Source organism: Lemur catta, chromosome 3 (genome assembly GCF_020740605.2).
Source record: "Lemur catta isolate mLemCat1 chromosome 3, mLemCat1.pri, whole genome shotgun sequence".
Classification (NCBI taxonomy): Eukaryota; Metazoa; Chordata; class Mammalia; order Primates; family Lemuridae; genus Lemur; species Lemur catta.
Window position 1 is genome coordinate 115799434 of NC_059130.1, and position 17154 is coordinate 115816587.

Below are 17154 nucleotides of genomic sequence, written 5' to 3' on the forward strand. Positions count from 1 at the left end.
TTTATCAGCTGTGGCTCAGCCCAAGAGGGGACCAGGGCCAGGGTGAAAATCACAGGGCCACAGGGTCCTGCTTATGCATGAGGACATCATAAGACCTGGTGGGAGACCCTCTCTCCCGGACACCTCCCTGCTAGGAGGAGGAGCAGGAGGAGGAGACCAGGGACCCAGCCCTGCAGCACCGTGTGGCCACCTCGTCCCCGGGAGCTGACTCTGGGCCAGCACAGGGAAGGAGCTCAGGTGTCAGGACACCCTTGGAACTAAGATGAGGGGACCAGCTTTATTTTTCTCTGGAGCCTCTGGCTGGGAAACAGACAACCCCCAGCTGTGCCTGCCCTTGGTGACACTGTACTCCAATCTCTTCATTCACGAGTTGGATGAACATTCACTGAGCATCTGCCTTGTGCTGTGCTTTTTTTTTTTTTTTTTTTTTTTGCCATCTCACGCTCTGAGCTCTGTCCAAGGTGAGATTTGTTCTTCAAGGCAGTAGCCGTTGTCCCACCCAGGAAGGGGCAGAGTGAACACAGGTCCCTGCTCAGGGCTAGGTTGGAGCTGCCTGCTCTGCCAAGGAGTGGAGCGGGGCTGGCGGGGAGGGTGTGTTGTGATGGGGGAGGAGAGGCCGGGTCTCTGCCCAGCCTCGGTCACAGGGCAGCTGCCATGCCTGTTTCGTCTTGGTAGACTGGCTCACTTTGGGGCTGGTGGATTTGTCAGGTTGGAAATTGCCTTCTTCATCTAGAACAGAGAAAAGGGTTTTTCTTTTTTTTGGAGGAAGGATGTCGAGGAGGTTGACAGCAGGGGTGTCAACTCCCCTAATAGTCAATTCTGGGGGACTGGGAGAGCCAGTGCCTCCCATTGCATAGATGGGATCACTGAGGCCCAGAGAGGGGCAGGCAGGCCACTGGCCACAAAACAAGCTAGGGATGGCCAGGCCCAGTGGCCACTCTGGGCCGGGAAGTGGGGCTCATCAGAATCCCGTGAGGCCCCCCAAATTTCTATGAGAGGGTTCTGGTGCCCCCCCCTCCCCAGTCTGCTCGGGCAGGGTTCCTCCGCTTCCCTCCGCCCTGGGGACCCCGGTACCTCGGCCCAGGACACGGAGCCCACAGCTCGGCCCCGCGATGTCACGAAGAGCAGCTGAAGGTTCAACAGCTCGAAGAGGTGGTGCGCCTGGAGGGGAAGGTCAGGAAGCACTGGAGGGCAGGGGGCATCCACGCTGCCCCTCTGGCCCACTGCCCACGTCGCTGTGCCAGGAGCGGGGCGGGGCCTGGCGTGCGCGAAAGACCCGGGACTGCGGTCTGCGATGCCCAGAGTGGCCACGAGGGGGCGCCAGAGTCCGCGTGAGGGGATGGGCGGGGCGGGGCGGGGGCAGAGGGGCTGCAACCACCCCCCGGTGCCCGGCCTGCTTCTGCCCCTCGGGCTCCGCCCCGAGTGGTTAAGTAGTTTGTGCAAGATCACACAGGGAGAACGTGGGCCTGGAACTGAAACCCACGTGCGCCTCGGTGCAACACCACTCTCTCCCGCCCAGAGGCTAGTTCCTGAGCCCTCCCACTGCCCTGGTCTCTCCGCATCACCGGCGGACGGGGCAGGAGCGCTGCGCCCATTCTGCAGATGAGGAAGCAGGTCCAGGAGGAGCGGGAAGCAACATGGCGAGGTAGGGGAGCTGGAGCCTGGGTTTCCCCGTCGGGCTCTTCCCCTCCACCCCAGGGACCTCGTCTGCCTGCATTGCTGAATTCCCCCCATTACCTGGTGCAGGGAGGTCTCTGGCGACAGCTGCAGGGTCACTGGCGCTGTGGGGCAGCCCCCAGCCAAGATGTCCTGGAGACACCGCTGGGGATGGGGGAAGGGTTAGGGGCGATTGGGCCAGCCTCCCCCTTCCCCAGGCTGCCCCTCTCAGACCACCTGTCCCACAGGAGATCAGCCATCCCCCCTCACAGCCCTGCTGCCTGCTCGGCCCCACCCCAGCCGGTCCCAACACCCCTCCCGAGTACCCACCTGGTGTCCTGGAGCCCAGGAAGGGGACTCAGCCTGGAGAGCCTGCACCAGCTGGGCCCTTGCCACGATGCCCACCAGGATCTGAGACTCTGGCAAGTGGAGAAGGAGAGGGAGACAGGCGTATGGTGAAGATGAAGGAACTCACATTTCCTTCTATATGCCAAGAACTGTGCTGGGTGGTCTCATGTCTCCTGGGAACGTAACAGCAGCCCATGGGTCTATTATAACTATTATCACCCGTTTTACAGGATAGGAAACTGAGGTTCCGAGGTGCAGAGAGGCTAACTGTCTTGCCCAAGATCACTCAGCTCCTAATGTGGGGGTGTGGTAGCAGAGGTGGGGGCTAAGCCTGAAAGGGGGACAAGAGGGACCCTGGCCACCACTGAGATTCCCATGTTGCAGGGCCTGAAGGCGGGAGCAGGCTGGGAACACCTGTGTGATGAGGTCTGAGTGTCAGGGCTGGGCTTCCTCCTTTGTTTCCCCACAGGAGGTTCCGTGTCTGGCTCTGCCCAGTGAAGTGTGGGTCCTACTGGGTGCTGGGGGCTTGGCAAGCTTCGCTCTGGCCCTCGGGTACTACTGGAATTTGCGAGCATTCAGTTTTAACTGGCCAGTTGGAGTTTTTGCTTTCTGTTGGGTAAAATAAAAACTTGACCACTAGACATATAAATGCTCCTCCTCTTTTTTTTTACCCATAAAGTTATATTTTATTTTTTATTAAATTTTTTTATTTTAATATATTTGGGGGCACAAGTTGAATTCCGTTATATGTCTATAGCATGTGTGGTAGAGTCTGGGCTTTGGTGCACCCATCACCCGAGCAGTATACATTGTACCCATAGGTAAGTTTTCATGCCTCACCCCTTCCTAACCCTCTCCTTTTAATAAGCAATTAAATCTGTTTCTTGAGGGAGCAGTAGGGTCCCACAGCCTGGGCCTGCACTGGTTGGGAGCTTTGCTTCCTGTGGCTCAAAGGGTAGAAAAGGACTTTGTCACTGAGGCCAATTCTCTCTGTGTTCCAGGAGGTGAAGCCTCTTGTCGGGGCCATCCATATGTAAAAGTTTTCAAATGGGATGCTTGGTATGTTCTGTAGCATTAATGCTAAAAGGCCTACATTTGGGGTGAGAACCTGTGGCAACCCTATACTATATTGATGCCTATCTTCCAGATGAGGAAACTGCAGCTCATAGAGCTTATGTGATTTACTCATAGTTCTTCAGCTCATAAATGTCTTTATTCCTCTTGGAGTAGGCATAGGAGTGACCTGTATGGTTGTACAGGTTGTTCACTGCACAAAGTGCCTGCTCAAATGGTAAGTGGGGACCCAAATCTAGCCATGCTATGCTCACCAAGTGTACACCTTGTCTCATTTGCACAAAGGGGACATATGGGCTGACAATAGCCCTGAGTGTCATTTGTCTTTAAAAAGATACTTTTCTCATGGCATCAAGGGCTGGGCAAGGGGACTCAGGTGGGGAAAGGTTGAAGGGAAGCCTGAGGGAAGCTTCTGGAAGACACTAGTAGTGTCCCCATCATCCTACCCCCACACATCGGGCCTGGTTTCTAGAATCCCAAGAGCTGTTCCTGGAGTGTATTACAAGCACCCTCATATCTTCCATTTAGACACATCAGCCACCCAAAAGTAGGATCATTATTATTTCCATTTTATCGATGAGGAGACTGAAGCTCAGAGAGGTGAAGTGACTTGCCCAAGGTCACACAGTTGCTAAGTCACAGAGTCTGCATTCAGATTCCAGTCTGCCTGCCAGGCCCAATGCCCTGCTTACCCTTTCCTGGGCCTGACCCTCCAGGGTCCACGAGGAAGGCAGAGGGACCCCCCCAGCCCCCACATCCTCCTCCCTTCCTGCTGGGCACCTGTGCTCTCCACCAGGGGGTACTCAGCCACGTCTGTCGAGGCCACGACCTTGACCACCTCCTCCAGCGGCGTGTCCTTGGCCAGCGTGGTGATGGTGCGGTTCATGAAATGCTCCACAGTCACGCGGTGGGAGCTGCGGGCAGAGGGAGGCTCCCCTCAGATCCTGGGCTGGGGGAATGTTGGAGCCCAGAATGGGCAGGGACACCTGAGAGCGCTTTGCTGGGACTAGGGACCCAGGACTCTTGAGTGTCGGCAGGGACTGAGAGGTTCCTGGAATGAGTGACTCCCAGAACCCCGGTGGGAAGGAACCTGGGGCCCACCTCACTTATGGCCCAGTTCTGAACCCCCAGCTCCCGGGACCCCACACCCCCGGGACCCCATGCCCCCGCGGCCCCATGCCCCCGTGACCCCATGCCCCAGACCAACTCCACTTTGGTCTGTTTTAGACACAGCCTTCCCTGGAAAATCCCATTTGAAGAAAAGTTAATGCAAAACAAAAAAACCAAAACACTTTAAAGTCTACTGGAGTAACCACCCCCGTTTTACAGATTTTACAGGAAACAGGTCTGACAAGGTGGCAGCTTGCACATGTTGGAGCTGGGCCTGGGACCCAGGGACTCCCAGAGCCTCTCAGCCCTGCTCCTCTCGGGCCAGAAGCTGCTCTGGTCCCGTCTGGTCCAGTGAGGACCTCAGAGCCCGTTTCCATTCTAGTTCCAGCTCCAGCTCCCAACGTCCCAGTGAGGATAGCAGGAGTGGAGAGCGGGGAGGGGACCTCCTAGATCCAGTGCTGACTCTCCATGTGACCTGGAGCAAGACATGGCACCTCTCTGAGCCCCAGTTTCCTCATCTGGCAAATCGGGCCATATCTGTCCTGCAGTAGAGACCATCTGATGACCAGTAAGACATTGAGGCCTGGGGGGCCAAGGACGTGCCCAGGGTCACAGGGTGCTGGGGAGAGCGGAGACCAGCTGTATGTCAGCCCTTCCCACTGCCCCATGTCCAAGGTCAACTGCAGTGGCATTTCTTTTTGGAGAGGCCCTCCGACCCCAGCCCACCCTGGACACCGTCACCCCGTTAGCCGGCCCGAGGCCAGCACTGCTCACCCGATCTTGCGGCCGCGGATCCACGGCAGGTACGGCAGCTTCTTAACGATGATGGTGCCATCGTAGAAGGAGGGCTGGCAGCTCTGGGCGATGGCGTTGGCTGCCAGCACCGCCATCAGCACAGGCAGTGCGTGCACAATCTGGCCAGTCAGCTCAAAGGCAAGCAGTGCCGTGGAGATGGTGTGGGTCACCGCCCCCGAGAAGGCCGCAGCCCCTGCGTGGCAGAGCCGGCAGGGAGGCTCAGGCTGGAGGCCAGCCTCACTTGGAGGACAAGGCTGCGTGCTATGTCCAGGGGCTAGGGTGGGAACTGTCCAGAGGCCACACCCTGGGCACTGTCAGAAGTGCCCCAACGCCTGGGCTCGGTGAGAGGAGAAGGGGAGGGGAGGGCGCGGGGGATGGACGGCAGACAGGCTCCAAGAGTGCAATGCGGCTCAGGGGTGGTGGGGCTCAGAGGGTGGCCCAGTGACCGCTCCAGACCCTACACAGCCACCAACTGATCTCCCAAGTCCAGCCCAGTCCCACGATGTTGCCCCTCCAGCAGGGACCCGACCCACTCACCTGCCAGGGCGTACGCCCCAGGCACGATAGGATTGGTGACCCCTCCAGCCACGATGCCCTCGGGGAAGGTGACAGAGAGGGCCTCCCCCAAGAGGCGCCCAGTGGCAGCTCCTGAACAGAGACTTGGGGTGAGGGGAGCCCGGCTGACCCAGCCCCCTCTATCCCTGGGCACCATCCTGACCACCCTGGAGAGCAGGGGTGAACCAGGCACCGTGGCCCTGCCCCAGTAGCCCCAAACCTCTCAGAGCCTCAGGACCCCAGACTCACCAAAGACGAATATGGGCATGAAGTACCCGGCGGGTATGGGGATCGTGGTGGCCAAAATCAGCATCCAGAACTGCAGGCGGTGGGAGACCCGAGGGGTGGAAGTGAGAGAGAACTGGGCAAGGCTCGGACAAGGGAGGGGCGGGACAGGGGACAGGAAGAGGGAGAGGGTTCCCAGGCACGTGCCCATTACCAGTGTCTGGCGTTGGGGAAGGAACCTCACTCTGATAACGTGCCCACTGTGTGCCCGGCACCATGCCAGTCACTTTCCCTCCTCCCTGCTCTGCCCCCCTTTGTGGTGGAGACAGTAATTATTACCACATATTAAGGGTGAGGAGACCCAGGCTCAGAGAGCTCAAGCAACTTGCCCAGGACCACACAGCGGGCAGCGGGCAGAGTAGGGCTGCTGTGTGAAGCCCGGTCCCCTGCTACGTGCTGCAGGGAGGCAGCCCCCCGACTTAAGCTGGCCTCGGCTCCGTGCACACTCTGGGGCCCCCGGTGCCCACCTTCATAACCAGGAAGAAGGCGAGGGTCCCAAAGATGGTGAACCGCGGGTGGTACCATTCGAGCCACAGGTTCTGGGGGTCGGGCTCCTTGGGCCAGGGTGGGGACGAGTTCCTGGTCATCAGTGCCCAGGAGTTGTTGTCGAACAGCGAGTCCAGATGCTCACCCATGGACAGCTGGGGCGGGGGAGGTCGGAATCCGCATGAGGGGGCTAAGCCATAGTCCCCAGTCCCCGCTCACTGCCTGACCCCGCCTCAAATCCTACTCTGCCACCTCCCAGCTGGGGGACCCTGGGCACAGCTCTGACCTCCCTGAGCTGTGTTTTCCTCATCTATAAAAGGAGCCCAGGCATCTCCCTTATGGGGCGTTGCAGGGTAAGTGAGATAAGGCACAAAAAGAGGGGCCACGAGTGGGGCTCCCCTCTCCCGCCACCCCCAGCTCAGCGCCCCTTACCCGAGAAGCTATGAAGCGGCCGACGCCGGGCGGGTAGGTGATGGAGGCGAGAACCAAGGCCGCCAGGGCGGAGTACAGAGGCTTGCTGTTGGGGGGGGAGCTCCAGTGCCGGCCCTCCTCTTCCCCCACCCCGTGGGGGAGATGGGGCCCTGCCCAGGCAGGAGCAGGCCCCCACCTTAGGACTAACTCCAAGGCAAGAACGGAGGGGAGGGAGGGCAGGAGGGGGACATGGGCTCCAGGCCCTGGATCATGGGGTCAGCCCCACACTCAGTGTGACCAGTGCAGGGCCCGGGGGTTGCGGGGGGTGGGTGGGAAAGAACTCGGGGCAAGGGCAGACTGGGAGGGAGGACAGAGTGGGGCCAGGCTGGGGTGGGGGTCATGCATCCTGGGGCAGAAGGAGGGCTGCCCAACGCCAAGGCCAGGGGGCAGACAAGGTTTAGGAAGGAGGGGGCTACCAAGGGGGCTGGGGCTCAGTGAGGGGTGTGGGCTCAAGGCAGGGGTTGGGGGCTTCAGTGAGGTTAGAGGGCAGCCCAGTAAGGTGGGAGGGGCAGTGACCATGGGGGTTTGGAGAGGGGGGTTAACAATGAGGGCTGAGGGCTCCACACAGGGGGTGTGGGCTGGGGAGTGGTTTGGGGGCTCAGTGGGAGGACAGGGGCTCAGGTGGGGGTGGGGCTTTCTATATAAGGTTGGGAGTCCAGGGGGGCTCCCTGAAGGTCCCCGGGCCCCAGCCCAGAGCTCACCTGGTGGCCAGCAGTTTGGAGAAGAACCAGTTGGTCTTGGTGAAGCCGAGGAAGGTTCGCTGGCAGAAGAGGTAAGCGCAGCTCAGGACACCACAGATGGCCCTGGGGGGCGGGGGCAGGTGAGTCCAGAGCCCTCCCCAGTGCCAGGGCAGCAGTCCAAGCCTGGGGGAGGCCCCGACTCACCCCAGTGCCACAAAAAAGAAGATCTCTGGCAGGTCGTAGGGGATGTCCACTGGGAAACTGGTCTTGAAGAGGCAGGTGATGGTCTCTGGGGAAGGAGGGACGTGGGGAGCAGCGATGGCACTGCTACCCCACCCAAACCAAGTCCCAGATCAACAGGCGGCGGTGGAGGAGGTGCCAGGTCCTGACTCCAGGTATCCGTTTCCTGGCATTCGAGGCCCCCACTCCCCCTGCCCTGCGGTTCCCCTGCCCGCAGGTCCCCTCACCCCACCCTGCGTGCTCAGTACGGTCCGTTCCCTCCCAGGCTCCTAGAAGAAGGTGGGAGAAGGAAGGAGGAGGGGGAGGAAGGGAGGGTGAAGGGGCAGGGAAAGGAAGGGGAGGCGAGGAGGAGGGAAGAGGGGAAGCGCCAGGGGTCGCACAGCCCCGTGGGGCTCACCTTCCTCGCTGTTGAAGACCGACAGCAGCCGGAATGTGAAGGCCCCACAGGTGGCAGCGAAGAAGCCCCTCCAGTAATCCCAGACAGAGAAGTGGGAAGACATGACCTCGATGCTGAACAGGACGCCTGGCGGCGACACTGAGCTCAGGCGGACCCCCCCAATCCCTGGATGCAGGGTCCAGTGTCCCCTCCTCCCTGACCCTGTGTCCTGCTGCCCTACAGCAGGGACAGACACCAGGAGGGGAGGGCCTGGGCCCGGAGGACCCCGCTGACCAGGGACCGCGTCCAGCCAGCCCCGCTGTCCAATGCCCACACGTGCCGTTCTCCTCGCCATGGGGCAGGGGGTATTACGACCCCTGTTTTACAGAGGAGGAAACCGGGCTCAGGCCAGTTGGCTGGGGTCCCACAAGTCTGCCCAATGTAACCCTGAAGCCCCTCGACACCCCTTACACCTGGGGTGGCTGTGCCCAAGGCAGAACTGAATTGAGAACTAGCATTAGCCCCAGTCCCCCCTCCAGGCCTCTCGGCTGGGCAGAGAGAGGGCAGGAGTGTGAGGGGCCCCAGGGTGCAGGGGAAGGAGTGAGGGAGCCCCAGGGTGCAGAGGGAGGCGTATGAGTGGTCCCAGGGTGCAGGGGAGCAGTGTGAGGGGGTCTAGGGTGCAGGGGGAGGGGTGTGAGGGGTCCCAGGGTGCATGGGGAGGGGTGTAAGAGAGCCTTAATATACAGGGGCAGGGGCGTGAAGGAGCCCCAGGGTGCAGGGGGTGTGAGAGAGAGGGTCTCACCGCTGAAGGGTGCTGCGAAGACTGTGGCCACGCCCACCGCCGCCCCTGCCACCAGCATTTCATTTTGCTTGCTCTTGTTCTGCGGGGAGGGGAGTCCTGGGCTCAGAGTCAGCCCCTCCCCCCTCTCCTTCCTTCCCACTCCTCCACAGGAAGCCCACCCTGAGCCCTTACCCCAGGCTCCCCGATGGTCTTGGTGCGCACACGGCCCAGGTAGGCAGCAATCATCACAGACAGGTGCACGAAGGGGCCCTGCAGCGGCGAGGTGTGGGCACAGGGCACAGGGACAGGGCACGGGGACGTTCCCTGGGGCCCAGGGTAAGGGGAGCAGAGGGAGCCTCACCCAGAGACAGCATGGCCTCCCCCCTCCTCCATCTCCCCGACCTCCAGGGATGTCCTGGGGTGGCTTTTGTCACACTCTGGGGACCTGGCCTGTCTCTTCCCCCAAGTCTGAGCTCCCTGAGGCAGAGACAGGCCTGAGTCCCCTCTGACCCTGCTTTGGTGGGCGATGAGGGAAAGGGGGCAGGGGCAGGTGGGTGCCCTCGTGCCTGCCCGTACCACTTTGCCCAGGAAGATGGTGCTGCCGGCGGCCAGGGTGCAGGAGAGGCCCACCACCTTGGCCCCGAAGTTCTTGATATCCAGGTAGTCTTCCAGGACCACCCCCGACAAGATGGTCTTCAGCTCTGGGATTCCGGAACCTGGGCGGGAGGCAGGCAGGGGCAAGACGGGGGCAGTTGCTAGATCAAAACTCCTAACACTCTACAGTGTTTGCACGTTATGCTCTGGCGGATCCTCATAAACCCTCTGACACTGGGATTCACGAACTCGTTTTGCAGATGAGGAAACTGAGCTGTCCGTGTTCGTCCAGCTGGTCCTGGCAGACAGCTGTGGCAGCATGGGGGAACCCAGGCTAGAATCTCAGGCCACCCCTGGACACATCCCTGGAGCTCCCACCTGCCGGCCTGGAGCTGGAGGCACTGCTGAGAGGCCTGGGGGAGCTGTGTCCCCTGCACCAGCCCTTCCCTGGCACCGGCCACTGGCGCAGACCCTGCAGGGGAACCTGCCCCGGTCCTCCTGCCACGGCCCCGAGGAGCCCTTGGAAAGCAGGAAGAGCCAGCAATGACTCAACAATCAAGTTCTGGCTTTTGCTGTGTGACTTTGGGCAAGTGACATGACTTTTTTTTTTCTTTATTTTATATTTTTTAATTTTTTTTTTTTTTTTTTTGGAGACAAGGTCTCACTCTGTTGCCCAGGCTGGAATACGGTGGTGTGATCCTAGCTCATTGCAGCCTTGAATTCCTGGGCCCAAGCGATCCTCCTGCTTCAGCTTCCTGAGCAGCTGGAACTATAGGCATGTGCCACCACACCTGGCTAATGTTTTATTTTATTTTATTTTTTTAGAGATGGGGTCTCACTCTGTTGCCCAGGCTGGTCTCAAACTTCTGGCCTCAAGCAATCCTCCCGCCTCAGCCTCCCAAAGCACTGGGATTACAGGCATGAGCCATGGCACTCGGCCTCAACATGACCTTTCTGAGCCTGCTTCTCCGGCTGTGAAATGGGGCTGCTGCCTCCTGTCTTCCCCGTCAGAAGCACCGTGGCGGATGAAAAGGTTTCACCCATGGGGACTGGCGTGACGACTGTGGACTCACCTCCAGAGAAGGGTGTGATGCTCTGGGAGAAGCCCGAGGAGAAGGAGACGAGGGCCACAGGGTACACGGTCCAGGAGAGATACCGGAGCAGGTGGCTGTCCCCAATCTCCCGGTACAGCCACTTATGCGCTGGGGACAGCCAGGTATCAGGGAGCCACCCACAGCCTCTGAAGCCCTCAGGGCCAGACCCTCACTGACCAGGAAATGGAAGCTCAGAGAGGGGAGGCCCAGGGCCACCCGGTGAGTGGCAGACCCTCAAGAAGAGGCAGGATTACAACTCTGGGTCCACGTCCTGGTTTTGCCACTTCCTAGCTGAGTGTCCTTGGGCAAGCGACTCAACCTCTCTGAGCCTCTGTTTCCCCATCTATCAAATGGGCTAGTGATGAAATCTCCCTCCCAGGTCACTGAAGACTAAAGGAGACCTACTGAGAACTAAATGAGGCAGGGCGTGCAGCACCAAAGACCATAGTGGGTCCTCATTACGGCAGCTAAGAATCTCCAGAGAAAGTGTCTTGGGACCTTCCTGCCCCATGCCCCATGTCCCCTCCTCCAGGGAGGCCTCAGGGTGGAGACAGGCTGCTGAAGGTAGGGAAAGAAAGATCTATGCTTGGTGGTCTAGGCAAGTGCCCCACCCCCAGCCCCAGCCCCAGTCTCAGCCCCAGGGTAACTGAGCTGAGAGCAGGAGGAGGGCACAGGAAGGAACAGGGGTGGGATGAGCAGGGGGGAGCTCAGAGGAGGAAGTGCTCTCGGGACATTCTTATCTTTCTCCCTTGTTGTACAGGTGAGGAGACAGGCCCAGAGTGGGGCAGGAGCCTGCCCAGGGTCACACAGCAAGTCAGGAGCAAAGCCAGGGCCAGAGCCCTACCCATAGCCCTTCCCCCGCCCCCGCTGCACCCGGAGGCCCACGTGGCATCCCCAAGAGCGTGCAGGAATGCCATGGTCCAGAGCAGGGCGTGTGTGCCAAGGAAGGTTACCTCGGACCACACGCCCGATGGCGAAGTTCATGGCATAGCTGATCAGGGCCATGAGCACCCCCAGGGTCATGAGGAAGTACCAGTCCTCACCGACGCGGAACAGCTTCTGCTTCAGCCACTCCAGGCCATCTGGGGCGGGAGCATGGGGGCGGGGCACAGCTCAGGGTGGGGCAGGGTGGGGCTGGGGCCAGGCATGGAGTCTAGGTGGTCCAGAGTGGGCTCTGCCTCACACAAGGGGCTGAGCAGGATTTGTGGCAGTGATGGTGGTGGTACAGTGGCTGCTAGGTCTGCTGCCCCTGCACGCCCTCCCTCCCCACCCCTGCCCATACTGGGGCCTTATGGGAGATGATCGGGGGCAGGGGCCTGGGAGGGGGGCTGGCAGCTACAGCTTTCACCAGTGTCTCAGCAGGGTCTGCAGCTCAGAGAGCACGAGGGTCTAGCACGACTCCTGCGTTGTCCCAGGGCCTGTGGCGTCGTCTCTCCTAGGAGCCCCCAGCAACGCCCGGCCCCCTGGCTGCCAGCCCAGCCCGGAAGTTGACCCTCACTGGCTGTGGGCATCAGCCCCTGGGGCTGCACTTAGCCTCCTTCTGGGGTCTCTGCCTTCTCTGCCCCTTAGCTAAGGGGACAGCCAGGTCTCAAAGTAAACAATGCACGTGGGGCTCCAAAGAAAGATGTCAAGTCCACAGTGGCCCCAGCTGTCCTGGCCCCTCACTGGCACAGGCGGGTGAGGGTAGAGGCCTGGGTAGAGGGTGGCACAGTGACCAGGCCTTGGGCTGTATCTCCCCAAAGGCAGAGTGCAGACGCCTGGCCCATCTGACCCACAGACAGATGGACAGACAGATCCCGGGGCAGCATGTCCTGGGACAAATGAAAGGAGGGGGTGGGGGCCTGGGCAGGGGTGATGTCCTGAGGGGTCTTCCGTGGGGAGGGGAGGGGACCTGGCTCTCACCTCGGATGCCTCGGCGGATGCGGGGACACGGGCCCCACAGCTCCTGCAGAGTCACAGGGTCCCCCGAGGAGCCCTCACGCAGGCCCACCAGCTCCTCCATCAGGTCCCTGGGGGAGCAGACGGAGGGCTGGGCCCTGGCGAGCTGCTCGGTGTCCTTGCCCTGCCTCTCGGCCCTCCCCATACTCTCCCTCCCAGATAAAAAGGAAAGGTCGTGTCTTCTGTGTGTGTGCGGGTGTGTGAAGTTATCCAGAGGACACGGAGGCCTGCGTGTGCCCTCATCACGGAGGGTCTGCCACCGAGGGTGTGTGCCTGTGTGTGTCAAGGGGCGGGGGTGGGGGGCTTCTAGGTGTCCCCTGCCCTGTGTCCAGCAGCAGATTGGACACAGGCAGGATCCCAAGCCCTTCTGAGGCCCCCACTCCCAGCCTTCTGGGATGCTGGCTGCTCCCACTGCCTGGAGCAGTCTCTTTGCCCAGGGCTGTCACTCACTGCGGGTCCCCATGGACGGCTCTGCCTCCCTGTGCCTGAGCACCCTCCCCCGCCACAGCTCAGGCCACAGAGGCAGGAAAACCCCAGGTCCAGAAGGAGACCCCCCAAGGGTCAAAGTGAAATGCTGGCTCCTGCTCCTCCCCCCCTCTGCCCTGCCCACCCAGGCCCTGGCAGGCCCGTGCCCCAGCCTCAGCCCTGCGCCCAGCGGCCCCTCACCTGTCAGTCCGCCCTGCTGTGTCTGGGGCCGGCCCTCCTCTAACAGAGCCTCCTTGGCCTCCAGCTCCGGTGCACCTGGACAGGTGTGTGCTCCACCAATCAACAACCCCCCGCCTGCCCGGGGTTTACTGTAGCCATTAGGAATGTCCTTGACAAACCAACCAGAACTGCCCAGGCTGGAGCGGTACAGGGCAGAGCTGCCCAGGTGGGGGAGCAGGGCTTCCCTTACCCACCAGAGCTGCACAGATGGGGGGCGCCGATGACCCCTGGGCGAGGGGCCTGGGAGGGGGAGCATGTGCACACAGCAGGGCCGTGAGGGGTCATCTGCTGCGGCCAGGCTCAGGGCACTGGGTTCTCAGAGCTGGACACGAAAGGGTTTGAAAAAGCAGGGAAGCGAGAGGGGGGGAGGCTGGGCAGAGCAGGGGAAAGCACCTGGGCAGAGGTGAGTGGGGGCCACCATGACTGCACCCCCTGTGTGCCAGGCCGATATGACCCTCCCTGAAATTACTGTGAGTGCTCAGGAAACCCAACAAGGTGGGCAGGGTTATCCCATTGTAAAGAAACGGCGTCTTGGAGAGATGAAGCTGCTTATCCAAGATCACAGAGGCCAAGGGCACCGCCAGGGCTCCCACCCCACACTGTGCTCCATAGTCCCACCTCGGTGGCCTGTCTCGTCCAGGCTAGGGGGAGGTCAGCAAGCTGAGGCGAGGCTGTGGACTGTGGTGGCTGTGGCCCCCAAGGCCCAGTGAGGGACTTGGACTTGATCTTTGTGTCCAGACCCTCCAGTCTCGGGAAACTCAACTCTCAAACCACAAAACGTCCAAGGGGCTTCTGCATAAATGCCACAGAGTTTGTCCCACCCCATCAGAGGGTGGCAGCCTCGGTGTGCAGGGACATGGTGGGGGAACAAGCATAGGTTGCGTGCCAGCTACGTGCCAGGAGCTTTACATCTGTAGCTCTGTTCCTCCTCCCCGTGCCCTGTGAGTTGGGGATAGCATTACCATTTTGCAGAGGATGCAGGAGGATCAGAGAGGTACAGTCACTCACCCACAGTCACACAGCAGAGGCTGAGCCCAGACCTAGAGCTTCCTCTATTGCAAGCTCCTCCAGTTCGTGAAGCTTAATTAGGGCCATGGTTTGGGCACAAAGCAGAAGATTTGTGTCTTGCTGCCACTTTTGGAATATTTGGGCAAGAGATCTGGGGCAATTGCCCCCCACCCCAGACAAAGCCACCCCTCCGAACATCATGATGGCCGTTCAAGAATTTGTTAAAATCTGGGACCGTGAGCTACCCTCTGCCTCGGATGCTGGGCCAAGTCAGTTCAGAACAGGAGCAGGGGTGTGTGTTGTGGGCAGTGGGGTTGGGGTTTGCTGCTCTCTATGGGCCCGGGCCCACCTCGCCTTGGCCACCCCGACCCATCGACTGCCCATGGTAACAGGGTAACTGGCTGCCCTGTTAACATCCCAAGCCCCAGTCTCTGCTCTTGGGCAGCCACTGGCTACAGTCCCACCCTTCCCACTCGCCTTGGCCAATAAGCACCAGGAAACTGAGGACCGCAAGGGGGCGCAGTGCCCAGGGCAAGTCCCTTCCAAAGCCATTGTCCCCACGTGCCAGCCCCCAATTTCTCCCTCTTCCACATCACGTGCTCAGCAGTAGTGGAGGTGGCCGAGTGGGGAGACAGCAGGTTTGAAGCCGAAGCAGCTCTGCCACCCCTAACTCCTTCACCACCTGGACCCTCGGTTTCCTCTTCTGTCCAATGAGGACAGCCCAGGAGCAGGAGCCTGTCTCTACCTCATTCATCACTGAGTCCTTTCAGAGCCTAGAACAGTGCCCCTCACACAGCAGGTGCTCAACAAATACTGCTGGGCAATGAGTGGTTTCTAGACACTGGCCGTGAGCTGGCCGTGTGGGGAACTGACGGGAACAGATTCCGGGTCCCTTCCCAAGGCCCCAAATCAGAATCTTGGGGTGCAGAGGGAAGAGTCTCTGTTAAAAGCTCCCCTGGGTGATCGGGATTCAAGGGATTGGATCATCTTTGAAGCTCCTTCTGTCCCTGTGATCCCAAGGGAGAGACAATGCCCGGAGACAGGGGAATGGCCTCAGTGACCTTTCGAGGCCCCTCCTGGCCACTGAAGCTGGAGGATGCAGTGTTTGTGTGGGTGATGCCTCGGGAATGGGGGGAAGGAGGAGGAATGGTGGGCGGGGGTGGGTAACGGGATCTGACACCCAGGAGCAGTGACTCAGGCCCTCAGTACCATGACTGTGTGTCTGCATTTAGCCACTGGCTCCTATTTCCCTGGCGAGTGGCAGGCTTCTGGGCCCCCCACCTGCCCCCACCCTCACTCCACCTCACCTTAGTGCTGGTGACTTCCCGGCAGCCCTAGGGCCCCCTTGGCCAGGAAGCGTGACACAGCCCCCGACGCGGCAGGAATCTCCAGCAGAGGTGACAGACCCTCTTGTCCCAGGCACCACCCTGGCCCCCAGCTGTGCCCTGCCCTGCCCCCACTTCACATAACACTGGCACCACTAATACCTCCGTGGACGGAGACCCCCAAAGGATGAAGCTCCAGACTGGGTTCTGTGGGGCCAGACAAAAGGGAAAGAGTCCCCACCTCCCCAGTCTAATGCGGAGACAAGGTGAACCTTCGCCCCAGGGGGAACTGCCAGTGGGATAGGGGAGAGGGGACACATGTCACACTGCCAGAGGCTGGGGATGGCCAGTGATGTGGGCATCTGGTGGGGGGGTGTGGGGGTGTGGGTGGGAGCAATCAGAGAGGCCTCCCTGGGGGAGGGGGAACTGGCGCTGATCTGGGAGGAAGGGCAAGAGTTGCAGGAGAGTAGAGGCCCCACACTGTGGCCTGGGGCAGAGCAGGGGACCTGCCACCTCCCAGGATGGCCTTCCCCTGGCTTCTGCCCTGGCCCCACAGGACATCACTCCTGGCTCTGCAGACTGGTGGGCGGGAGAGAGGGGCTTCTCGGGTCCTCCAGGCAGTCTGTCTCCATGCACGTACGTTCACGTCACCCGGCCTCTGGGAGGGTTTGGATCCAACACATCCGGGTTCGAATCTCAGCTTTGCCACTTACACAAGTGTGAGCCCCTCCCCCGTCCCTTTTCTGCAAGGTTCCATTTCCCCGTCTGTAAAATGGGAATACTGTCTGCTCCTTCCAGCTGTGTGGGGATCCAAAGGGGCCATGCTGGACAGTCTGCAGCCTGTGCCCGAAGTGCTGCAGGAGTCAGGGCTGCAGTAACTGTATTCCGGAGCGCTCCTCCACGTCTAACCGAAACCCCGCTGCGGGCCGAGCCATCTCCTCTGAGGAGGTCAAGCAGACAGTTGCTGGGAACATAACCTTCTAGATCTTCGAGGACAGTTATTAAATGATCTACCTCCTCCCCCCGACTCTGGGCCCAACCCCCAGCTTCGGCTCAAGCTGCCAGCTTTCTCCTCTTGGGACCCCTAAATGTTCCGAGAATCGGTGGGGGAGTGTGAGCATGGAGTCCAGTCACCGTGGGAGCTGGCAGGGGGACAGCTGCACATTCTCAGCCCCCTCCAGGGCCGTCTCACCCCTTCCTTAGAGATGGGCTGTAAACAGTGTCTGCCCTGCGGGAAGGAGCCCCTCACTTCGCACGGCAGTGGGGGCGGGTGTGGAGGGGGCTTCACCTAGCCCTGTCCCAAGGAGCTTGAGTCTGCCGGGGGAGGCACAGCCCGCAGAGAAGCAGAGTCTGAAGGGCGGGCACAGTCCTTACAGAGCCCCCAGGCTGATGGGACAGACAGAAGACTCGAGAAACACCAAACCCACAAGGTCGTGGGGCAGGCGCGGGAGTCCGAGTGAGTGGCAGGGGACAGAGTCCAGCCCGCTGCTCTGTGGCGTGCGGGCCCCTGGGGCTGCAGTGATCGGCCTGGAATGCCAGGCCGTGAGCTCAGCCATCCCGGCCTGCGTGTGTCGGGCTGTCAGCAGGCCCGGCTCACGGGAGAAGATTTCCAGCCCCCTCCGGGCCACGGAGA

At 60.8% G+C, this 17154-nt stretch overlaps 1 protein-coding gene across 3 annotated transcripts; it reads right to left on the reverse strand.

The window, feature by feature from the left end:
• Positions 1 to 258: 258 nt before the first annotated feature.
• CLCNKA (chloride voltage-gated channel Ka) lies at positions 259 to 13791 on the reverse strand. Of its 3 annotated transcripts, XM_045548627.1 has the most exons (20): positions 13150 to 13786; positions 12448 to 12554; positions 11499 to 11627; positions 10525 to 10653; positions 9434 to 9573; positions 9050 to 9127; positions 8879 to 8957; positions 8098 to 8223; positions 7665 to 7749; positions 7482 to 7583; positions 6742 to 6826; positions 6291 to 6464; positions 5788 to 5857; positions 5521 to 5631; positions 4963 to 5176; positions 3859 to 3992; positions 1987 to 2075; positions 1738 to 1821; positions 1075 to 1161; positions 259 to 729 (listed from the first exon to the last, which is right to left on the reverse strand). In XM_045548627.1, the coding sequence occupies exons 2-20, from the start codon at positions 12545 to 12547 to the stop codon at positions 682 to 684; spliced, it is 2064 nt and encodes a 687-aa protein (XP_045404583.1). In that variant the 5' UTR covers positions 12548 to 12554; positions 13150 to 13786; the 3' UTR covers positions 259 to 681. The 3 variants fall into 3 exon arrangements, with proteins under 3 accessions (XP_045404583.1, XP_045404585.1, XP_045404584.1); XM_045548628.1 differs by lacking the exons at positions 259 to 729; positions 1075 to 1161; positions 1738 to 1821; positions 1987 to 2075; positions 3859 to 3992 and adding an exon at positions 4254 to 4663 and having other exon boundaries at positions 13150 to 13791; XM_045548629.1 differs by lacking the exons at positions 9050 to 9127; positions 9434 to 9573; positions 10525 to 10653; ... (1 more) ...; positions 12448 to 12554; positions 13150 to 13786 and having other exon boundaries at positions 8098 to 8453; positions 8879 to 8955.
• Positions 13792 to 17154: the final 3363 nt, after the last annotated feature.

Coding starts and splice junctions, on each gene's coding strand:
- CLCNKA (XM_045548627.1), bottom strand. CDS start 12,547: ATGGAGGAGCTGGTGGGCCTGCGTGAGGGCTCCTCGGGGGACCCTGTG. Junction 5,177..5,520: donor TGGGGCGTACGCCCTGGCAG/GTGAGTGGGTCG, acceptor TCTGCCACGCAG/GGGCTGCGGCCTTCTCGGGG. Junction 730..1,074: donor GCTCCGTGTCCTGGGCCGAG/GTACCGGGGTCC, acceptor TCTCTGTTCTAG/ATGAAGAAGGCAATTTCCAA.